The 25820-nt window shown below is 40.5% G+C and overlaps 1 protein-coding gene across 3 annotated transcripts in view; it reads right to left on the bottom strand.

The window, feature by feature from the left end:
* Positions 1-25820, bottom strand: part of LOC311091384 (uncharacterized protein) — a 64312-nt gene that overhangs the window by 6265 nt on the left and 32227 nt on the right. For 2 of the 3 annotated variants that reach the window (XM_084127331.1, XM_084127332.1), the window contains 3 exons: positions 7447-7518; positions 6861-7034; positions 2262-2435 (listed from right to left, as the gene is read on the bottom strand). In XM_084127331.1, the coding sequence (XP_083983457.1) occupies positions 2262-2435; positions 6861-7034; positions 7447-7518 (420 nt within the window). Of the gene's footprint in view, positions 1-2261; positions 2436-6860; positions 7035-7446; positions 7519-7617; positions 7666-25820 lie in introns of all 3 variants that reach the window. The other variant, XM_084127330.1, reaches the window with a different exon arrangement.

Raw genomic sequence — 25820 nt, 5'->3', positions numbered from 1 at the left:
TTTTAATAAGATATAGGGCCTACATTTGTACTTTTGGAGATTTTGATATTTATCCTTAAAAGAATTTTGCCTTTGCCTGCTCATCAGACTGGCTATTCGACACTCTCCAAGTCGGAACATTAACACCTATTGTCCTGCACCCCCACTAAAGCAACTGAACTGCCTTCTCCAAACCCCCCAACAGGCTATCTGAGTTTGAGACTGACTTAAAACAAAGAGAAGTTGCAATTCACACTTAAATCGCTATTCTAGACATTAGGCTATTAAAGTGTTGATAATGAAGGAATTAAATAATTTAGGCTACATGTAGTAATATTTCTGTCATCAAATAAATCTCGAACCACAGTGCTTCGTGCTGCTGTTAAACTAAATAACATTTATAGAATAATTATGAACTTAAATGAAACAATATCGCAACATTGAAAAATAAATTTTATTTATTGAATAAATACATTTTTACACTTTAATTCAGGGCGATTTAGCCTACATTTAATTAGAGCGAGATTTTCACCCTTTCCTTGTCCTTTCCTCATTGGGAAAGGCTCACATGATAGCTAAACATGTTTGAGTAAATCCTCTGTACCTCTCGGTTTCATATGGATTACATAATCAGTCTTTAGACAAGCGATTTCTTATCGTGACTGAGCTGAGGCAAGTGGCTTTCAGTTCATTTTGGTGACGCGCAGTTCCCGGAGACAGAGACGACAGACAAACTTTTGCCGTTAGCCTAATATGAATAAAGGTTTACAGTTTTGAACAATGTAGGCTACTCTTATCTGTATGACCGAAAAATTACAGAGTAGCCAATTAAGTTATTTTAGCTGTTAAGATAAATCCAAATGAACGCGCCGCCGCGTTTGTCGAACACTAATTCAACATGCCAGAATAAAACCCAACTTCAGAACAATGCATAGCGCCACTCGTCGTGGTGTGCCAAAACACTTAATTATAAACTTCAATATTTCATTCATAATCTCAAACCGCTTTGTGACATTTTGAAAAGCCACAAATGCATTACGGCCACTGGAACCACGAATTAACTGAAACGCTGGTTCTGATTTTATTGTTTGTCGTTTAAACGTGCGTGTTGCATATCTTTATTTTATATATTTTATATGGTCTATTGGTGAAGTAGCATTGATTACTGTGGAACACCCCCCCAAAAAAAGAAAAATTTAACAGAACGGTTTTTAAAATTATGATTGGAATTATTATAGGCTACATATGTAAAGTCATTCTGTTGTATAATTTTTGTTCCTTAGTGTAAAATGGAAATGTATGGTAAATTTATTTTATAAATATAAGCAGAAAACTATGTTGTAACAGTTTTAGAACTAGACAAATCTCTCTGCATCAATAATAGGCTATAAAATGCATTAATAGGCTAATATAAAAATTACAATAGTCCATGTTGGTTCGGGATTTGAACCCATGTCATCTAAATGATCAAAACGTAAGTTCTACCACTCGGCCATGAATTTACTTGTTGCAAACTGCCCAAACGTTTGTTACACCAGTGTGGGTTCACTCACACGAGTGAGAAGCGCTCTTCATTCGTCTCATTCCTCAACAGAATAGTAAAAATAATCAGCTTCATTGCACATAGGCATCTATTTCTGTTTGTTATTTTTGTTATTAATTTGTTTTTTGTTTTATTGTTTTTTTGTTATCGCAGTACTCCCCCGGGGAATAGGCTTGGCACCCACCGACATCTAGGCCTACAATATGAAATATAGGTTAGCCTATATTGTTCTCGTCTCTATTTTTAACTTTTTATTCTATTTTTCTGTCCTTAAAAAAAAATTCTATTCTGTTTACCATAGTTGTAGTATCTCATCCTTACTGTTAATTGACATTAACCCCACTTACATTTCGGCAATTGAAAAAATGCGGCAATTGCTGCTGTTTTGCACAATATCCCTTTGTGCCACCTGGCGGTCATTTCGCGAATGACTTTCAAATGCGACTGGTTTATTTTTGCCGCAATGGTTTTGCCACGCCGGTTGGCACGGCGGTAATAGGCATTCTGGTTGGCTACCTATGTAGTTCCTTCCAGCCGTTTGTTGTAGTCCTTAAAAAGCTATTTCTATGAAAGCAAATATCTCCCTTTGCTTTGAACTTTGAGCATTGTAACTTTGCAGATGTTGTTTATGCTCAAACAGCAACATTACACACTAACTAAAGTTAGAAAAGTGAAATCATAATCAACCACCCCGTTAATCCTTATTCACTCTGAGTCTTTATGGTATAGATTATCTTACCATAGTTCCTTAAGTTTACAGTGAGGATTCTCCAGTCCAGCAGAGAACAGCTTCACTCCTGAGTCTCCTAGTTTATTCTCAGACAGATGCAGTTTTCTCAGGTGTGAGGGGTTTGATCTCAGAGCTGAAGCCAGAGCAGCACAACCTTCATCTGTAAAGCCACAATACCTCAACCTGTAGAGAACAATGACACACATTAAACCTATATCCTGTTGATGTATTATAATATGATGATTATGCAATTACTCTGTTTAGTTTAAAGTCTGTTTTGTTTGTAGTATCTTTATGTAACCCAAGTAGTAATGATGCATAACTATTGCAAAACTGTGCAAAAATACCAATTGTACCAAACTATTATGTATGCATGTATACTTAACCATGTAAAATGAGTTTGTCTATAGTATTTTTACTTATGTATATGTTAAGAAGAACTATTAAATTGTGGTGTATTAACCAACTTAGAGTAGAGAGAATTTACGTATAAGATAAAAATTGCTTTATAGAAAAATGTAATGCTGTAGATAAGGTCTATTTTACAGAGGAAAAGAAGGACACAGAGGAAAAGAAGAAGGACACAGATGAAAAGGAGAAGAACACAGAGGAAAAGGAGAAGGACACAGAGGAAAAGGAGAAGGACACAGAGGAAAAGAAGAAGGACACAGAGGAAAAGGAGAAGGACACAGAGGAAAAGGAGAAGGACACAGAAGAAAAAGAGAAGGACACAGAGGAAAAGAAGAAGTACACAGAGGAAAAGAAGAAGGACACAGAGGAAAAGGAGAAGGACACAGAGGAAAAGGAGAAGGACACAGAGGAAAAAGAGAAGGACAGAGGAAAAGAAGGACACAGAGGAAAAGAAGAAGGACACAGAGGAAAAGGAGAAGAACACAGAGGAAAAGGAGAAGGACAGAGGAAAAGAAGAAGAACACAGAGGAAAAGGAGAAGGACACAGAGGAAAAGGAGAAGGACACAGAGGAAAAGGAGAAGGACACAAAGGAAAAGGAGAAGGACACAGAGGAAAAGAAGAAGGACAGAGGAAAAAGAGAAGGACACAGAGGAAAAGGGCCCAGAGGAGAGCTAACAGGAGAAAACACAGGCTACGTCAGAAACACCTTAAAATGATTATGAAAGACTTGACAGCTCTCCAACTGATGACAGCAGATAAGAATTTAACATCGGCAGTGAGCTGTTTGAGTATAAGAGACTGATGAGAAGACTGACTAGGCAAATATTGATTGAGCGGTATCTCTCAATGCAAGAAACCTAGCTGATTACACCTTTGATTGAAACTTTGCTTTATATTGTAACTTTGCAATTCGTTTTTTGTTTACCTTTATTTCTGGAAAATTACAATTAATAAATTACTATTATATTAATTGCAAGCAATTGTCTACCAGTATTGTTGTTAATAAAACCTTTAGCAAGAACTGACCACAGAGAAGTCTTCTGAACAAATTGTAAGTACCATTTGAATGCTTATGATCTAGGTCAGATTTGACTTACTCTACCTAGCCTGAGACTAATATATATGGTTAAATGTGTGAAGGTTAAAATACAAACCATAAAACAATCCAAAGATAAACATAACACTTAAAAAATAAATAACATAATAATGTCAATATGAAATATATACAAATACTCATTAGTTGAAATTAATATACAGTTTGTCCAGGATAAAAATCATATCAATGGAAAGTCCCCATAAAACATGGAAACCCAACGTGTGTGTGTGTTTAATGTGTTTAATGTATTTGTAAACATTTTAAGGAACGTGTGTGTGTAGGGGCTGGGAGAAAAGAAAATCGATTCACCTGACTATCGCAATTTTTTTGTTTACGATTTAAAAATATTTTTTATTTATTCCAGAATCGATATTGATTCAAATTAAATTGCTTTTATTTTTGTCCTTTCTTACAGATGAGGTTGACAGAAGTTAGCTACTTTTATTCCAACAGAGGATGAAATGTGTCATCTATGAGTGTTGAGTGACATAATATACCTTTCAAGTGGACGCATGGAAGCGACGTGAGACTGAATGCACTGAAAGCCCTCGCGCTACTCATATGCTGAGAGAGAGATAAGACAGTAGAGCTGCACGATTAATCTCTAAAATACTGTGATCTCCATTCAAAAACCCACACGATCTTCCAATTCGTCTGTCTACTAAACCTTTGACAAAATCATATCGCAACATTTAAGTCTGTGTTGGAGCTGCCGCTGATCCAGAGAGAGAGACCCCATGGTGGACTAGTGTTGAAAAATAAAAATAAAATAAAAATATTGGCAATACATTGCAATATTGAATCACAATACTTCAGGGATGCAAACACAAGTATGGTCAAAAAATATAGAGGTTATCGAAGTCCTCGCCCTGAGGCAAATATCCAGATACTTACATAATTGTGATGAATTTAAATGATAAAGTTATCATTTTGCAGTGTAAGATTACAGTTAACACCTTTAAATATTACATAAATGTATTATGTATTTTTATTAAACTTAGTGAGTGTATAAATGAGCAGCAAAAAGTAATTCTTGAAAAAATCTGCACAGTAATTTTATAAAATCTAAACATGTTAATAAAAACAAATTACTATTAGTACTCTTATAAAATTCAATCAGGCAATCATACATTTCACAGTTTTATAATTATATATGAATGTCAAGAATTCAGAAATGTAGGGTATATATTTATATAGCCTACACTACAAATAAATAATATACAATTAAATTATGCTTATTTTAAATGTATTGAGCAGGCTAGGTATAAAAAAAATATAGGCTTTTAATAATCTTTCAGTGTGCAAAACCATGATAATATGAAACGCTTCAAAACAGAGTGCACAAACCGCGTATGCGCATCGCGGGTGCAGAATGATGTGCTCAAAGCAACATGGAGTCACAAATGCGCATTTAAAAGTTCACGGCACAAAGTGAAGAAATGTCGAGCGCACAAATCCTAGTGTATATCTGTCCAACAGTTTATTGATCATTTGTTTCTTCACAGTTTTAAATTCCAGTTATTGTGCGTTTGATGCCGATTCATAGTCCTTGTGATGTGTGTGATCTAACAGGCACACGGTAGCGAATCGTTTAAAAACAGCAACAAACATAAAATACAAATACACAAAATAAAGTCATTTTATGCAAATCCACAGCCTTTTATCTACAGATCAAGCATTATAATGTGAATATATCATATTGGAGAGAGGCGTGCACGCTTTTTGAATACTGAATGAAGAATGATTGACAGCCGCAGAGAAGGGAAAACGAGTTTCCGTAAACTTTAATTTAATGATGTAAATAGACTTCTGTCCCTCACATTAAGCTATGGAATGGCTTCAGATGACTTTGTGAAATTATAATCAGACCCTCTCAGACCCAAGTCACCCAAACTGACGTGAAAAAAGCTGGAGGCGCCGAAAAGCGCGCTGTTTGCATCCCTGATACTTGTAGAATTGCAAATTCTTAAAAATCGGAATACATTTACATCGTATCGGCACCCAAGTATCGTGATGGTATCTAACCAGGAGATGGGTGCATCGTCCCAACCTGAACCTGTGTGTGTCTTTGTGTCTGTCTGTGTGTGTGTCTGTCTATGAGAGTGTCTCTCTGTGTGTGTGTGTGTGTGTGTGTGTGTGTGTGTGTGTGTGTGTGTAATGTGTATTTGTAAACATTTTAAGGAACGTGTGTGTGTGTTAGGGCTGGGAGAAAAAAATCCATTCACCATCATATTGTACAGAATCGATATTGATTCAAATTAAATTGCATTATTTTTGTCCTTGCTTATGGACGAGTTTGACAGAAGATAGCCACTTTTGTTCCGTCAGAGTATAAAATGTGTTCTATAAGTGTTGAGTGACATAATATCCCTTTTCGCGCTTTTCATATGTTGAGAGAGATAAGACAGTAAAAGCTGCACGATTCATTTTTAAAATACTGTGATCTCCATTCAAACACCCACACAATCTTCTTCCAATCTGTCTGTCTATTAAACCTCTGACAAAATCATATCACTGGAAAATAACTTTATTAAAGAACTGCTATAAAGCCTAAACAGTCTCTGTTACCTTAAATTATAGGTTTATCTCTGTAAAGCTGTTTTGAAACAATCTACATTGTTAAAAGCGCTATATGAATGAAGATGACTTGACTTCACTATTTTGGCCATGATAATCATGTAGTGATGAATCTGATATGGTGACAGTCCTGGATCAGGTGAAACACACCATTTCCCTCTTTTCAGCTGCACACACACATTTTGAGGAAATGCTCAGGCTTTTACAAGGGTCTGTTTGCACAAGCATTACAAGGCAAGTTGATTTACACCAAACATTTGTGATTTAAAAAAAACCTCTTCACTGTAACCTTCATCTGTAGTCTGGTTGGTAGTTTATCCGGTATATTTAACTGTTAGTTTTCTTTTCTTTTGGGGGATAATAATATATGAAGATGTAAATGTTCATCTTCAGGGAGACTCCTCACCGCTGCCTTCTACCGCCGGCAGGATCTGACGGTTCAAGCAGGAATCTGCATATTATATGCACTATCTACATATTAATCCTCATTCACTCAGAGTCTTTATGGTAGAGATGATCTTACCACAGTTCCTCCAGTTTACAGTGAGGATTTGCCAGTACAGCAGAAAAAAGCTTCACTCCTGAGTCTCCTAGATTATTACGTGATAGACCCAGTTTTCTCAGGTGTGAGGGGTTTGATCTCAGAGCTGAAGCCAGAGCAGCACAACCTTCCTCTGTGATACCACACTCACTCAACCTGTAGAGAACAATAACACACTCTTCACTCTCTGATCAAAACAGAAAAAACTTTGTGCAACATCTCTTGTTTTAAACAATGTCAGTGAGTTGTATTGTTAAGCTTAGAGATTATGGCTCTATGTGAGAGAAATATTATATAAAACTGATCTAATGGAATACATTGAATACATCTGTTGTTCCCTAAATATAAATGTGTTAACATTTAAATAAAATTTACATTTACATTATAAATGCATATATTTGATAATAGATTTCTCACAAATATCATAAAAACTGTTAAGTAGATCACAAATCAGGTCAGATAGGTTACAAGCTGAAGTGTGACAAATTTTTTTGTTAAACTATTAATTTATAATGTAAGTAAGAAATGTTATGTTTTAACAGTGATGATTGTTCTCAGTGTTACTTACCAAGCTGATCTAGTTGCTTTAACCACAGGCAGCAGCTTCTGAAGAACTTCATCTCCAGTGTTTTGTGTCACACTATTAGAAGATAAAAAATTAATAAGTTAATTATTAATGCTAATAATAATGCTAATAATAATGCTAATAATAATAATAATAGCTGCAAGCAGCAATTACCGGGGCCAAGCTGAATAAGACAAGACATGCCTGAAAGCGTCAGACCAACTGCAACAATGAGCAATTAAAGACATTTAAAGAGGATTTTAGGCGAAATAGCTAAACAAAAACAAAAAATTATATAAACAGTAATTAAAAATATGATTTAATTGATTATCACTTTTGACCAATAGGTGGCGCAGTTACAAAACTGATGTGATGTTGTCAGAGTGAAGTGACAATGACACATACAAAGTTTGGAGTCAATGTCAAGGCATTGCAGAGATAATGCCTGAATAGTCCTTTTGGCCATGCCTCAAATTTGGCCACTCCCCCCCCCCCCGCGCTGGGCCCCCCCAAACCCAAAAAAATGCAGTTTTTCCTACATAACTACCTGAACCGTGGCACCGAGGATGAAGAAATTTTTATGGTATGTTGCTCTTAAGGGCCCACATCAACCTAGCCCATAATCACTCATTTGTGATTTGCGCCCCTCCCATAAAAAATGAAAATGCAATATAATTCTGCTTTAATCGCCCCTATCTTCAGTGGAGATGTTCAGAACTGCACCATATTTCATGTGTATGATTAACTTGACATCCTCTGGGGGTATCCTCTGCTAAGTTTTGTAGAATTTCATCCATGGGGGGGTATAAAATAAATTCATTTATGTGCACATTTAGTGACTGTACACTCATCGGCCTGTAGATGGTGCTGTTGAGCGAAGGGTTGCTGGTTTAGGATGATACTGTCACACACACACATGCAGGAATACAAACAAACGCAAGCATGCACACACACTGACATCCACACGCACAGACACACACATACAAATCCACATGCACAGACACACACACACAAACACACACGCGCACACATGTACGCACACATACATACACGCACAAACACACACACACACACACACACATACACAAACACACACACATACACACACACACACACACACACACACACAGACAGACATGCACATACTATTACTTTTTTTAGGTATATACATAAACACGCAATACAGCCAAATTACTCCACGTCATTTATTTTTGTGGAAAGCCAGTGCAGGCCTGAGCGGCGGTCATATTTTGTACCGCGATGCGGTACATCTAGTTCAACTGAAAATCACAAAATGCAAAACAATTTATGTGCATTTTGAAATCAACTTGTAATGAATGTTATTTTACTTCTATTTTAATGAATTCTATGCAGTAAAGGACATGCAAACAATGCAAAATGTTTTGCTATAAACTCTACTTCTCCCTGTACGATTTCACATGAGAAATCTAACTCCTTTCCACAAATCGAACATAAAAAAATAAAACAGTATAAATAAAATAAATATAAATAACTGAAATAACACTTTAAGTGCAAACAGTAAGTGTGTATCCATAATCAAAGTACTGCTCTCTCAAAACTACAAGTTCAAACAGAAACAATTTTTTTCTTCAAGGATGAAAAAGAGATAAATTAACTAAGATAAGCCTAAGATATGGTCATGTTCTTTTTCAAGAATATAAGCATGTCGACGATTTCTGGCAGCAGTTGAGACCTTTGGGCAGGGCTGCACGATATGAGGAAAAGCTGCGATGTGCGATAACATTGTTTAATATTGCGATGTCGATATGATTTAAGCTATACTGTTCCCATGTATTAGTGCTTTAATAGGTTCTTTGCGTGATAGGTCAAATGTTTATTACCTGCCTGGTTCAGATTACACTATTTTAGCGCGATTTTGGCACGATCCGTTTCGTGGAGACTCATAAAGGACAACGGGCGTCGGGACGCAAGATTCGATCGTTTCATTTCGTATAGTGTGTCATAGTGGGCGACAACGCGTCTGTGATGCTTCACGACATCACGACAGAAAGACTAGCATGTTTAATTTTAACGGTCCTCCACGACGGGTTGAGTGTGAGCGAGAGTGAGTGAGAGTGCGGTTACAGTGAGTGTGCGTGTGTGTGTGCGCGCGCGAGTGAGTGAGTGAGCGAGGGACAGTGAGTGTGTGTGTGTGATTGGCCCGGCACACAAATGATTTAAAAGTGGCAGGGGCATCTTCAATACAAATTTCACCCTCACGCTCCATCACGCTGACATCACAACAACTCACAAGACAAAGTATTTTTTTTTTTTTTTTTTTTTTTTTTTTACTCACGAGACAAAGTTTCACCTCGACGAGAAATCTCGTCGCGTTTTAATCTCGCGAGATCTCGTAACACGAGATCTCGTCACACCCCTAATATTTGTGCTGTCAATCAATTAAAAAAGTTAATTTAAAAAAAAAAAATCTTTTAATTAAAAACAATTGCAATTACAAACACTTACATTTTTGTAGGTTTATATCTAGTTTATACATTTTATAATGTAATCATTTCACAGTTAATCTCCAAATTAATGTAGAAGCAACATAAAGACAGTATATTTCAAATACGTGTTTAATGGCATCTTTTGTATGAATGAAGTACTGATACTAATACAGCTATTGATAATAATAAATATATAAATAATACAATTACTATAATAAAATGATCAGTCTGCACAGCATAAATTATAGATTAAATATAGACTAATCCTTACTAAAGCTACAAAAGTTATTCAGTCAAGAGCAGTTAGTAGGAGTGTGCGCGAGACTAAAATGTGACGAGATTTCCCGTCGAGTGAAAAGCTGACTCGCGATATCGCCATGACGGAGCGTGAGGGTGAAATAAGCATAGAATATTCCAGTTTCCACCGCTACACTCACATTCGCCTCAACTGTCGTTTTGCTGTTTTATAAAAAATAAAACCCATTAAAAACTAATGTAAAAGTCTGCTCTGCTCATCCAGCACGAGTTGCCGTCGCAATTAGTGCAGAAAGAATCAAAGTTCTCTGATCGCGTGACGTTGGCGGAGGATTCGTTGCGCAACAGACCCTAAATGTCTGATAAATGTCTTATCTTATAGAATGCGTGCTCAGCACCGCGGCTCCCTATACACGGAGTATGTGCGATCACAAATTAGAAATTTTTAAAGTAAAAGTAAAACGAGTTCCCTGAAGCGCGCACATTAGGCTGCATTTCCAATATTCTGTCTCCCAATACCCATCTCTGGACCATCTTGTGGCTATGGTCTCTGTTTGCACTTCAAATATTAAGAGAGTTCTGTAACGTCTTTACAACAGACAAGGGATGCTCTGTTTCTGGACTTTTAATCGGAACACAAGAACAACTGTAGAGTAGGGGTGACCCAGAATAGTCGAAGATTCGATGCTTTGATTGGAAGAGCCTGATTCGACTACCGATCTCACGGTCGAATCTTCGCAGAGGTGTTATGAAACGAGGATCATGCCACTTTGGCTATATGAGGGCGCTCAATGTCTGATTTCACATAGTACTACCGGTTTTCTGTCCATACGTTAATATTCAGCCTATTATGATAATGCTGTATATAAAAATGTGCAAGGAAAGAAGCTTTTAATAAATATTTTTTAACGTGCGTGAATAAATCCAAACACCCCGTGACAGATTTAAGATTCACTTTCAATCCGTGACCGACAGAGGAGCGTCTTGGCGGCAAGGATTTAAATCTTTAACAATGTCTGGGATAAGAAAATATAAAGTGTGGATTTTACACCATCAGAAAGAATATTCTCCAAGGCTGGATTTAGCAACAGGAAAACCATGATCGCACTTCTGCCGGCCAAAGTTAACAAGTTGGTTTTCCACAGGACATTTTAAAATGCTTAACGTTCAAAAACCCTTATGATGCCAAAAAAAACGAGGACCGTGACGTCGCCCGGTATGGCCGGGGTTGGGGCTCGTATGCGAGCGCCTGGTGGTCGGGCCTCCCCCCATGGGGTCCGGCCGGGCTCAGCCCGAAGGAGCGACATGGGGCCACCCTCCCGTGGACCCACCACCTGCAGGAGGGACCGTAAGGGGCCGGTGCTAAGTGGATCGGGCGGCAGTCAAAGGCGGGGGCCTAGACAACCCGATCCCTGGACGCGGAATCTAGCTCTAGGGACATGGAATGTCACCTCTCTGGCGGGGAAGGAGCCTAAGGTTGTGCGTGAGGTTCAGAGATTCCGACTAGAGATAGTTGGGATCACCTCTACGCACGGCTTGGGCTCTGGAACCACACTCCTCGAGAGAGGATGGACTCTTCACCACTCTGGAGTTGCCCATGGTGAGAGGCGGCGGGCTGGTGTGGGTTTGCTTATAGCCCCCCAGCTCAGCCGCCATGTGTTGGAGTTCACCCCGGTGAACGAGAGGGTCGCTTCCCTACGCCTTCGGGTCGGGGATAGGTCTCTCACTGTCGTTTGTGCTTACGGGCCGAACGGCAGTGCAGAGTACCCGGCCTTCTTGGAGTCTCTGGGAGGGGTGCTGGAAAGTGCTCCGACTGGGGACTCCGTCGTTCTACTGGGGGACTTCAACGCCCACGTGGGCAGCGACAGTGACACCTGGAGGGGCGTGAATGGGAGGAACGGCCCCCCTGATCTGAACCCGAGTGGTGTTCTGTTATTGGACTTCTGTGCTAGTTACAGCTTGTCCATAACGAACACCATGTTCAAGCATAAGGGTGTCCATCAGTGCACATGGCACCAGGACACCCTAGGCCGGAGGTCGATGATCGACTTTGTGGTCGTTTCATCCGACCTCCGGCCGTATGTCTTGGACACTCGGGTGAAGAGAGGGGCGGAGCTTTCAACTGATCACCACCTGATCCGATGGCGGGGGAGGAAGCTGGACAGACTCGGCAGACCCAAACGTACTGTGAGGGTCTGTTGGGACCGTTTGGCCGAATCTCCTGTCAGAGAGATCTTCAACTCCCACCTCCGGCAGAGCTTCGACCAGATCCCGAGGGAGTCTGGAGATATTGAGTCCGAGTGGACCATGTTCTCCACCTCCATTGTCAACGCGGCCACTCGGAGCTGTGGCCGTAAGGTCTCCGGTGCCTGTCGAGGCGGCAATCCCCGAACCCGGTGGTGGACACCGGAAGTAAGGGATGCCGTCAAGCTGAAGAAGGAGTCCTATCGGGCCTGGCTGGCTTGTGGGACTCCTGAGGCAGCTGATGGGTACCGACGGGCCAAGCGGACTGCAGCCCGGGTGGTTGTGGAGGCAAAAACTCGGGCCTGGGAGGAGTTCGGTGAGGCCATGGAGAAGGACTATCGGTCGGCCTCGAAGAGATTCTGGCAAACCGTCCGGCGCCTCAGGAGGGGGAAGCAGTGCCCTACCAACGCTGTTTACAGTGGAGGTGGGCAGCTGTTGACCTCGACTGGGGATATCACCGGACGGTGGAAGGAATACTTCGAGGATCTCCTCAATCCCGCCGTCACGTCTTCCATTGAGGAAGCAGAGGCTGAGGGCTCGGAGGCGGACTCGTCCATCACCCAAGCTGAAGTCACCGAGGTAGTCAAGAAACTCCTCGGTGGCAAGGCACCGGGGGTGGATGAGATCCGCCCTGAGTACCTCAAGTCTCTGGATGTTGTGGGGCTGTCTTGGCTGACACGCCTCTGCAACATCGCGTGGCGGTCGGGGACAGTGCCTCTGGATTGGCAGACCGGGGTGGTGGTCCCTCTTTTCAAGAAGGGGGATCGGAGGGTGTGCTCCAACTATAGGGGGATCACACTTCTCAGCCTCCCTGGGAAAGTCTATGCCAGGGTACTGGAGAGGAGAATCCGGCCGATAGTAGAACCTCGGATTCAGGAGGAACAGTGTGGTTTTCGTCCCGGTCGTGGAACACTGGACCAGCTCTATACCCTCTACAGGGTGCTGGAGGGCTCATGGGAGTTTGCCCGACCAATCCACATGTGCTTTGTGGATTTGGAGAAGGCATTCGACTGTGTCCCTCGCGGCGGCCTGTGGAGGGTGCTCCGGGAGTATGGGGTCCGGGCCCCTTTGCTAAGGGCTATCCGGTCCCTGTACGACCGGAGCAGGAGCTTGGTTCGTATTGCCAGCAGTAAGTCAGACTTGTTCCCGGTGCGTGTTGGACTCCGGCAGGGCTGCCCTTTGTCGCCGGTTCTGTTCATAATTTTTATGGACAGAATTTCTAGGCGCAGCCAGGGGCCGGAGGGGGTCAGGTTTGGGGACCACACGATTTCATCTCTGCTCTTTGCGGATGATGCTGTCGTGTTGGCCTCATCAAACCAGGACCTCCAGCATGCACTGGGACGGTTTGCAGCCGAGTGTGAAGCGGCTGGGATGAAAATCAGCACCTCCAAATCCGAGGCCATGGTTCTCAGTCGGAAAAGGGTGGTTTGCCCACTTCAGGTTGGTGGAGAGCTCCTGCCTCAAGTGGAGGAGTTCAAGTATCTTGGGGTCTTGTTCACGAGTGAGGGAAGGATGGAACGGGAGATTGACAGGCGGATCGGTGCAGCTTCTGCAGTAATGCGGTCCCTGTACCGGTCTGTCGTGGTGAAGAAGGAGCTGAGCCGCAAGGCGAAGCTCTCGATTTACCAGTCAATCTACGTTCCTACTCTCACCTATGGTCATGAGCTGTGGGTCATGACCGAAAGGACAAGATCCCGGATACAAGCGGCCGAAATGAGCTTTCTCCGCAGGGTGGCTGGGCGATCCCTTAGAGATAGGGTGAGAAGCTCAGTCACTCGGGAGGAGCTCAGAGTAGAGCCGCTGCTCCTCCACATCGAGAGGGGTCAGTTGAGGTGGCTCGGGCATCTTTTCCGGATGCCTCCTGGACGCCTTCCCGGGAAGGTGTTCCGGGCATGTCCCACCGGGAGGAGACCCCGGGGAAGACCTAGGACACGCTGGAGAGACTATGTCTCCCGGCTGGCCTGGGAACGCCTCGGTGTCCCCCCGGAAGAGCTGGAGGAAGTGTCTAGGGAGAGGGAAGTCTGGGCATCCCTGCTTAGACTGCTGCCCCCGCGACCCGGCCCCGGATAAGCGGTAGAAGATGGATGGATGGATGGAACGTGAAAAAGCTTTTAAAGCGCTTAAAAGGCACTTTAACATGGCTTAATGTATGTACACAGTATGCTACACACTTTATTAAAGGGATACTTCAGGATTTAGCATTAAGCTTTGTATTAGTAGAAAACCTGTAGTATTTTCGAATTACCATGCTTTCCACCCTCATATCCCCCTGAGAGGAGAGATTTATGTATTTTTTGTCTGGAAAAAATCCTCCGATGACGCAAAAATCGTCATTAGATGATTAGTAGAGTAGAAGGCGTTGTTCCGCATATTTTCAACCCGCCCATAGGAGGTGGGATCTCACTCACAGAATGTACACAGTGTCAGCCTGGAAGCTAAGCTATCAGACTCTTGTAATGTGGAGAAAGCTGAGTAAGTAGGGGTTACCATCCTCCTTTTCCTGGACTTGTCCGGCGGGCGAGATCGTTCAAAATGTCCGGGATTCGGCTTTTGCTTTCTGCGGTCGCCATTCATTGTTTACATGCACACCTTTTGTTTCAATCTAACTGAATTCATTCCGATCGGTGAATCTGAATGTAGTGTTTACATGAACGCTAAACAAGTGATTGGTTGATGTGCGTTTTACCATTGCTAAGAAAATTCCCGCTCCTCCGTGAGAGATATGAGACCGGCGCGTCTCAGTATTGACGCCACCGGCCTCGTGCCGTTCTCCCACGGCCTTCAGCCTCGTCCTGCTCGCCACAGTAAACATAATGAATGGCGACTGTAGAACGCAAAAGCCGAATCCCGGACATTTTGGCCGATCTCGAAATCCAGGGCAAACTCGTCACGGAGACTCACTAAGTTAGCAGCCTAACCTTCTTGTTGTTTTCAACTGCGCTCTCTAACCGGTAGGCGTGGCTTGGGAGTGGCCTCCTAGGGCAGCGAAGCAAGTGCATTCAGGGAGTTGTCTTTCATCCACGTAAGCCAAAAATACATTTTCTGGCTTTTCTCAGTCTAGAAAGCTCCAAATTCAAAAATTTTCACATTTCTTCTACATAAATGACCTATTTTAAATACACATTCATCTTTCCAGAGGTGAAGTATCCCTTTAAGAAACCATACTATGTGCAGATAAGCAGATGAACCCAGAATATGAACACAATGCGTTCCTACTATGGTAAAGCGTTTTCATATTTTAATTTAACTATTTTAGGAGATTAAGTCGTTAAACGTTTTTCACGTTAAGTGTTTTAGAATGTATTTTATCCGCGTGCACAATTTGAAAAGACTCCAACGGACACAGACAGAGTGAAAGACTGGATTTTTTCTCTCGATCAGGTAGGGTACAAGTGATTTCAAAACTTTTCAGCCGGTTCTAATTTGATTTTTGGATGCTGTGAACATTTTTAGCTAAAAAGACTGTCACTCCAGTTTAACATTTATTGTTGTTTCTGCAGTTAAAAAGACAAAGTTGAAAATTCTGACTAACTCTCGTTATTTTAATAATTTATTTTAATTTTATTTATTGATCTGTCAGGGTTATCTAATCTAACTATTTGTGGCTTGTGTTTTGAATATACACTCACCTAAAGGATTATTAGGAACACCATACTAATACTGTGTTTGACTCCCTTTCGCCTTCAGACCTGCCTTAATTCTACGTGGCATTGATTCAACAAGGTGCTGAAAGCATTCTTTAGAAATGTTGGCCCATATTGATAGGATAGCATCTTGCAGTTGATGGAGATTTGTGGGATGCACATCCAGGGCACGAAGCTCCCATTCCACCACATCCCAAAGATGCTCTATTGGGTTGAGATCTGGTGACTGTGGGGGCCATTTTAGTACAGTGAACTCATTGTCATGTTCAAGAAACCAATTTGAAATGATTCGAGCTTTGTGACGTTGCATTATCCTGCTGGAAGTAGCCATCAGAGGATGGGTACATGGTGGTCATAAAGGGATGGACATGGTCAGAAACAATGCTCAGGTAGGCCGTGGCATTTAAACGATGCCCAATTGGCAATAAGGGGCCTAAAGTGTGCCAAGAAAACATCCCCCACACCATTACACCACCACCACCAGCCTGCACAGTGGTAACAAGGCATGATGGATCCATGTTCTCATTCTGTTTACGCCAAATTCTGACTCTACCATCTGAATGTCTCAACAGAAATCGAGACTCATCAGACCAGGCAACATTTTTCCAGTCTTCAACTGTCCAATTTTGGTGAGCTCGTGCAAATTGTAGCCTCTTTTTCCTATTTGTAGTGGAGATGAGTGGTACCCGGTGGGGTCTTCTGCTGTTGTAGCCCATCCGTCTCAAGGTTGTGCGTGTTGTGGCTTCACAAATGCTTTGCTGCATACCTCGGTTGTAACGAGTGGTTATTTCAGTCAAAGTTGCTCTTCTATCAGCTTGAATCAGTCGGCCCATTATCCTCTGACCTCTAGCATCAACAAGGCATTTTCGCCCACAGGACTGCCGCATACTGGATGTTTTTCCCTTTTCACACCATTCTTTGTAAACCCTAGAAATGGTTGTGCGTGAAAATCCCAGTAACTGAGCAGATTGTGAAATACTCAGACCGGCCCCTCTTGCACCAACAACCATGCCACGCTCAAAATTGCTTAAATCACCTTTCTTTCCCATTCTGACATTCAGTTTGGAGTTCAGGAGATCGTCTTGACCAGGACCACACCCCTAAATGCATTGAAGCAACTGCCATGTGATTGGTTGATTAGATAATTGCATTAATGAGAAATTGAACAGGTGTTCCTAATAATCCTTTAGGTGAGTGTATGTTCCCCTGCACTTTAGGTTTTTTGCACACATTTGCTCCTCATCTTGTGACTTGATTCTGATTTATTAGGGGTTCAAGCACGAAGTGCTGAAACCCTATTGTAATTGCCCTGATTTTTATTAGGGGTTCAAGCACGAAGTGCTGAAACCCTATTGTAATTGTGCTGATTTTTATTATTTTTCTTCTGCCGTAAAACGCATCGTGCAGCCTAAACCGTAAGTGCTGGAGACTTGAAACTTTGCCAAATGGTAGTACAAAAATCGAGGAGAGGTTCAGAGAGTATGACTCCGATTGGCCCATAGGTGGCGCTATAGCGACCAAAAGCGCGAAACTGCTCATAACTCCTAGACCATATGTCGTAGACTCAAGTGTCTTATATCATTGGAAAGCTGGAACCCTGAAGAACAAAACGTATATCTCCGATTTCATTTCCGGTATGCAAATTTTTCCGCCATTTTGAATTTTGTCAAAAACCTACTTTTGCGAACTAGTCCTAGGTTTTTCGTCCGATCGGAACCAAACCAGTGCAGAAATGTTCTCTCGAGTCTGAATATCAATAATTATCGAAAAAAAGTTTAAATTTCGATTCACAGTCGCTAGGGGGCGCAAAACTAATGTTGTGGGAGGAGCCTATTTTACTAAAAGGGCTATAACTCAAGATGTAAATGAGGTATCTTCACCAAACTCGGTCCACATGTGTAGGAGTTCAATCTTGGGTCACAGTAAAAAAATCGCGACGATTAAACTCTAGGTGGCGCTATAACATGAAAAAAACATGAAAAGGGCTATGACGACCTGACCGTTAGTCCGATTGACTTGAAAATTGGTATGCAGTGTCTTGGTCCAAGGTGCCTTGTATGTCTATGAGGACATTGGCGTATCTCAAAAAACATGGCCGCCATCGGCCAATGAAATTTGAGCACCTATTAGACAAGGTTAACGGAGGCTGATCGGAACAAAACTCGGTAGGCATGTTCGACTCATGGCCCTAGAGGTCTGTAAGAATTTTGAAAGAAATCGGCCACTAGTTGGCGCTAACGAGTTTTACAGCTCCGTAATCACGTGGTGTTACAAATATCCACACAATATGCATATCATTTGATAGACCTTCTCATGGAGAACAACTTTGCCTCAAGAACCATTGCTGTCAATCAAACCGTTAATTAAATATTCGTAATTATGTTAAAAACCTACTTTTGCGAACTAGTCCCTGGTTTTTCGCCCGATCGGAACCAAACGAGTCTAAGACAATTCTATGGACTCTCTAGATAAATAATTATCAAAAAAAAGTCGAACTTTTGCATTTTTCGCATGGGTATATTGGGTCATAAAGAAAATGGGCGTGGCAAAATGCACTCAAAAGCCTATAAATCCTAAACGAAAACACAGAACTTCACAAAAATTGATGCACATATTTGTCATAACATGCTAAAGAAGCCTGGAAATTTGTATGGAGATCGGACCAAAGGTGGCGCTATAACTGTTAAAACGCTTTAAAACCATATATTTCCTATGGTAAATTGCCTGTATTGGCTGTGAATGGTCTTTTCCTAGGAAAAATTCCTATTCCTATCTATGTTCATATAATTCTCATATAATAATGTTCATGACTCTTAATAAGCATGAAAAAATTCAGACAGATCAGACAAAATTTGCCTCTATAACAGTTAAAAAGGTAAAAATTATATAACATGTCATTAAGCCAATAAGTGGTATTTTACTGCCCCCTGCTGCCATTTCATCATACTGCTCCCTAATATTGTCATATAATTCATATTTAGACTTTATAAAATCATTATTTTAACATTTTAAATCATATTTTGTATCTATTCTCTATTGGAGTATTACTTGACAATTGTGTCACACTGAGATATGGAAATGGACTAAAGTAAATTAATGAAATGAAACGAAAGTAAAACGGGCATTTAAGCCACGCCCCCAAATACAAATTCACTCATAACTCGAAAACGGGAAGTCGTTTCGCGCTCAAATTTTGATGGTAAGGTCTTCTCCAGGCTCTTGATCGAAACGTGTCGTCGCGGGCCTCGGGAGCGCGCCCCCCGCGCGGATCTAGTCCGCGGGACCCCCGAATTTGAACGGCCGTAACTCCCGATCCAGACCACCCCGAACCTTGTGTGAGAGCTCGTTGGAAAGGGCCCATCCTTGGCTAGCTTCGATTCAAATGTGGTGTAATTTATCCTGCGCATTCCAGAGATAAAAGCCCCCAAATATTTGCATTTGAACAGTCATAACTTCCAGCATCAATCGCCCAAAAACACATTGATGGTCTCATTTAACAGGGCTCCTCAAGCACTATATATGCTTTTTCGCCTTCTGGTTCCCGAGATATAAATTCCCATTCATTAATTCATTAAATCACTTCAATTGTAAAATGCAAGCTTTAATACCACTTTTGTCCACTCGAGGGAGCAGCAGGATTGCACATTACCTTTTCATTAGCTTTCAGTATTGGGAAACAAACAAATGCTTTAAAAAGCAATCTTTTTTATTATGATAGGGCTGTAGCTATCGATTATTTTAGTATTTTAGTATTTAGTATTTCAGTATTCTATTCAAGTAATCGGATAAAAAAAATTGTGGTAAAAAATAGATTCAAGTTAACAACAGCCTTTAAAATGACTTAAAATAGAAATATATAATAACAAGCAACAATAATTGGTTCAAGTAAAGTATCAAAGTAAGTAATTATATTGGTTTTATTGAAGAACACTGTTAAAATATACCCATGTAAAATAAATTATATAAACTAATATAAACATAACTTATGTACATAAATAACAAATGCCTGCAGAGGGCGCCAGCTGCCTGGTTGTTACACTAAGCCTGGCATTATCAAATCCTTGTTTAATATTGTCCAAACAACTAATTCAAATGTCAACTTAAACTTTAATATTTGACCACTTCTGTACGATAGAAATGCTACAGTCACTGTAATTTCTTGAACGAGAACATGTGCACATCAAAACATGCAAATTCAGAGCAAGAGTTTAAACTTTTATTTTGAAATCGCGATGGACAGCAGTTTGAGAAACCCAGATGTGCTCCACAAATGATAACAGTGCAACTATGAAACACAAATTGCGTCCGACTTGCGTTCCCATATTTGCACGTTATTGGAAACCTAAACAAACAGCACTGCAGAGACTGAGTTTGCTTGGAGCAGCGTTTACTGTGGATGGAGCTGAGGTAATTTTAACATGTAGGCTAATCTGCACCCATGTGTCTTCTGTGTGAAAAAAAAAACAAACAAGCAAAAAACAGAAGATATATTTATTTAACTGAATCACAGACTTTGTGATTTCACAATGGCACTATGCTATACTATGACTGTAAATGGTTTTAAATATCGCGTTGTCCTAGAAAACTGTAATTCTGCGGTTGTTTGATTCTCGTCTGTGGAATGCACCACTTTTGGTATTTTGCCAATTACTCTAGGGGTAAATTGCAATCAAGGATTTTTTTAAATCGAGTACTTGACTATAATTGAGGAATCGTTACAGCCCTATACTGGTAACATAGTTTTATATTATTAGATCACAAAGAAATGCCTATAGACAAATAAATATATTTTCTCAATAGCATATCCAAAAAACGTGTGTGTGTGCGTGTGTGTGTGTGTGCGTGTGTGTGTGTGTGCGTGCGTGTGTGTGTGTGTGTGTGTGTGTGTGTGTGTGTGTGAGCATGCATTATTGAGTTGACATGGAAAAACTGGTTTGATTTAGTGCAGAAAACTGGTGCAAATCATTAAGTTTAAAGTGAAAGTGAGCCAATAAGTGGTCTTCTTCTGCTGGCCATTCTACTTATTAATGAAGTCTTTTCACATGTGCTTTTGGATTAATTCATATTTAGGGTAGACACTAAAAAAATCACTTGTATAACAATAACTATTATAACACAATCATATTTTGTCAGTGTTTATCACTTCATTTGCACTGACACTTCACATAATTGCTAGTAATGTGGTAAATCATGGTAAATCACGCTAGAAACATGGTAAGTCATAGTAAATAATAGTAGAATGTGGTGTATTAAGGTAAATCAGTAAGAATCCTGTTAAATCTTTCTAGAACGTGGTTTATCATGCTAGAACATGGTAAATCATGGTAAACTATGCTAGAACAGGGTAAATCATGGTAAACCATGATAAATCATGATGAACTATGGTAAATAATTTTAGAATGTGGTATATCATGGTAAATCATGCTAGAACAAGATCTTTTCCATCTATGATGTCAGTGGTTAAATGCTTGCTAAATAAAACTTAATAACTTTTTATGCTTTTGTGCTTTGAGGCCTTAAAGGCCTTAATTGCTTGAACCCCGATAAATGCTGCTTGCAGCTTTAATTAGGGGTTCAAGCACGAAGTGCTGAAACCCTATTGTAATTGCCCTGATTTTTATTATTAGGGGTTCAAGCACGAAGTGCTGAAACCCTATTGTAATTGCCCTGATTTTTAGGGGTTCAAGCACGAAGTGCTGAACACCTATTGTAATTGTACTGATTTTTATTATTAGGGGTTCAAGCACGAAGTGCATCGTGCAGCCCAAACCGTAAGTGCTAGAGACTTGAAACTTTGCCAGATGGTAGTACAAAAATCGAGGAGAGGTTATCAAAATATGACCCCGATTGGCCCATAGGTGGCGCTACAGTACAAAAAACAAAAAAAAATCATATTTTTGCTTAAATCTCATTAACCGTTTGTCACAGACTCAAGTGTCTTATATCATTTGAATCCTTGGGTCAAGCCGAACAAAAAAGGCCTCAAGGATTTCATTTCCGGTATGCAAATTTTCCGCCATTTTGAATTATGTCCAAAACCTACTTTTGCGAACTAGTCCCTGGTTTTGTGTCCGATTGGAACCAAACCAGTGCAGAAATGTTCTCTGGAGTCAGAATATCAATAATTATCAAAAAAAAGTTGAAATTTCGATTGACGGTCGCTAAGGGGCGCCAAAATGTTTAAAGAAGGCGGAGCCTATTTTACTAAAATGGCTATAACTCCAGAAGTAAATGAGGTATCTTCACCAAACTCGGTACACCTGTGTAAGAGGTCAATCTGAGGTCATAGTAAAAAGATTGCGGCGATTGGCCACATGGTGGCGCTATAACATTAAAAAAACATAAATCAGGCTGTAACCACCTGACCGTTAGTCCGATTGACTTGAAAATTGGTATGCAGTGTCTTGGTCCAAGCTGTCATGTATATCTATGAGGACATTGGTGTATCTCAAAAAACATGGCCGCCATCGGCCAATGAAGTTTGAGCACCTATTAGACAAGGTTAATGGAGGCCGATCGGAACAAAACTCGGTGGGCATGTTCGACTCATGGCCCTAGAGGTCTGTAAGAATTTTGAAAGAAATCGGCCACTAGTTGGCGCTAACGAGTTTTATGGCTCTGTAATCACGTGGTGTTACACTTATCATCACAAAATGCATATCATTTGATAGACCTGCTCATGCTGAACAACTTTGCCTCTAGAACCATTGCTGTCAATCAAACAGTTTATTAATTATTCACGAATATGTTAAAAACCTACTTTTGCGAACTAGTCCCTGGTTTTTCGCCCGATCGGAACCAGACCAGTCTAGGACAATTCTCTGGACTCTCTAGATCAATAATTATCAAAAAAAAGTTAAAATTTTGCTTTTGGTTGGCTATAAGAGGATCATTTATAAAATAGGCGTGTCCAAATACACTCAAACGTCTATAAAGCCTAAATAAAAACTCAGAACTTCACAAAAATTGATGGGCATATGTGAAATAACATGCTAAAGAAGCATGGAAATTTTTATGGAGATCGGACCATAGGTGGCGCTATAACTGTTAAAAAGCTTTGAAAACCATATATTTCCTATGGTAAATTTCCTGTATTGGCTGTAAATGGACTTTTCCATCTATTTTTTCAGTGGTTAAAAGCTTTCTAAATAAATCTTAATGTCTTAAATGCTTATGTGCTTAAAGGCCTTAAATGCTTGAACCCCGATAAATGCTGCTTGCAGCTTTAATTATTATTATTATTATTATTCTTCTCCGCTAAAACGCATCGTGCAGCCCAAACCGTAAGTGCTGGAGACTTGAAACTTTGTCAGATGGTAGTACAAAAATCGAGGAAAGGTTCAGAGAGTATGACCCCGATTGGCCCATAGGTGGCGCTATAGCGACCAAACGCGCGAAACTGGTCATAACTCCTAGACCGTATGTCCTAGACTCAAGTGTCTTATATCAATGGAATCCAGACCTCATGGCGAACAAAACGTATATCTCCGATTTCATTTCCGGTATGCAAATTTTTCCGCCATTTTGAATTTTGTCAAAAACCTACTTTTGCAAACTAGTCCTAGGTTTTTCGCCCGATCGGAACCAAACCAGTGCAGAAATGTTCTCTGGAGTCTGAAGATCAATAATTATCGAAAAAACGTCGATATTTCGATTCAAAGTCGCTAGGGGGCTCAAAATGAACGTTGTGGGAGGAGCCTATTTTACTAAAATGGCTATAACTCAAAAAGTAAATGAGATAGCTTCACCAAACTTGGTACACATATGTAGGAGTTCAATCTGGGGTCACAGTAAAAAAATCACAACGATTAAACACTAGGTGGCGCTATAACATGAAAGAAACATGAAAAGGGCTATAACCACCTGACTGTTAGTCTGATTGACTTGAAAATTGGTATGCAGTGTCTTGGTCCAAGGTGCCATGTATGTCTATGAGGACATTGACGTATCTCAAAAAACATGGCCGCCATTGGCCAATGAAGTCGAGCACCTATTAGACAAGGTTAACGGAGGCCGATTGGAACGAAACTCGGTGGGCATGTTCGACTCATGGCCCTAGAGGTCTGTAAAATTTTTGAAAGAAATCGGCCACTAGTTGGCGCTAACGAGTTTTATGGCTCTGTAATCACGTGGTGTTACACTTATAGTCACATTATGCATATCATTTGATAGATCTACTCATGCTGAACAACTTTGCCTCAAGAACCATTGCTGTCAATCAAACCGTTCATTAAATATTCGTGAACATGTTAAAAACCTACTTTTGCGAACTAGTCCTAGGTTTTTCGCCCGATCGGAACCAGACCAGTCTAGGGCAATTCTCTGGACTCTCTAGATCAATAATTATCGAAAAAAAGAAGAAAATTTTGCTTTTGTTTGGCTATAACATGATCATTTAGAAAATGGGCGTGTCAAAATACACTCAAACGTTTATAAATCATAAATAAAAACTCAGAACTTTACAAAAATTGATGAGCACATGTGACATAACATGCTAAAGAAGCATGGGAATTTTTATGGAGATTGGACCATAGGTGGCGCTATAACTGTTAAAAAGCTTTAAAACAATATATATTCTATGGTAAATTGCCTGTATTGGCTGTAAATGGTGTTTTCCATTTATGATCTTATAATTTTCAAATCATAATATTCAAATCTAGTGCAGTACAATTCTCTGGACTCTCTAGATCAATAATTATCAGAAAAAGTATAACTTCTTCATTTGGATGGCTATAATAGGGTCACTTTAATATGTAGCCTTGACCAAGTGTCCCCAAAAGCCTATATCTTTTAAATATCTTTCAGATCTAGTCAGAACATGTTACTCTTAACAAGCATGAAAAATTTCAGACAGATCGGACAAAATTTGCCTCTATAACAGTTAAAAAGGTAAAAATGATATAACATGGCATATTAAGCCAATAAGTGGTATTGTACTGCCCCCTGCTGTCATTTCATCATACTACGCCCTAATATTGTTATATAATTCATATTTATACTTTATAAAATCATTATTTTAACATTTACAATCACATTTTGTCAAAATGCATCTATTGGAGTGTTACTATTGACAATTGTTTTACATTTAGAAAACGAAAGTAAAACCTTGTCCGCCATTTAGGCCACGCCCCCCCAGTACAAATTCACTCATAACTCGAAAACGGAAAGTGGCCGCGCGCTCAAATTTTGATGGTAAGGACCTCTCCGGGCTCTTGATCGAAACGTAGCGTCGCGGGCCTCGGGAGCGCGCCCCCCCCACGGAACGCTAGTCCGCGGGACCCCCGACTTTGAACGGCCGTAACTCCCGAACCAGATCACCCCGAACCTTGTGTGAGGGCTCATTGGAAAGGGCCCATCCTTGGCTAGCTTCGATTCAAATGTGGTGTAATTTGCCCTCGGCATTCCAGAGAAAACTGCTCCAAAAGACATGCCTTTGAATGGTCATAGCTCCCGGCCCCAATCGCCCAAAAACACTGTGATGGTCTCATTCAACAGGGCTCCTCAAGCACTATCTATGCTCTGAGGTTTAGAATTTTTCGCCATCTGGTTCCCGAGATATAAGTGAAAAAACTAATTCCCATTCATTCACTTCAATTGTAAGATGGAGGCTGTAATTCCACTGTTGTCAACTAGAGGGAGCAGCAGTATTAGACATAGTATTAATCTTTTTATCAGCTTTCAGCTTTGGCCAACAAGCAAATGCTTAAAGCTATTTATTATTATTATTACTGATAATACAGATCACAAAGAAATATGTGAAAATGGT

This window comes from Abramis brama (genome assembly GCF_963993115.1).
Source record: "Abramis brama genome assembly, chromosome: 10".
Classification (NCBI taxonomy): Eukaryota; Metazoa; Chordata; class Actinopteri; order Cypriniformes; family Leuciscidae; genus Abramis; species Abramis brama.
Note: the sequence above shows the minus strand (reverse complement) of the source record. Positions and strands in the feature narration are given on the sequence as shown.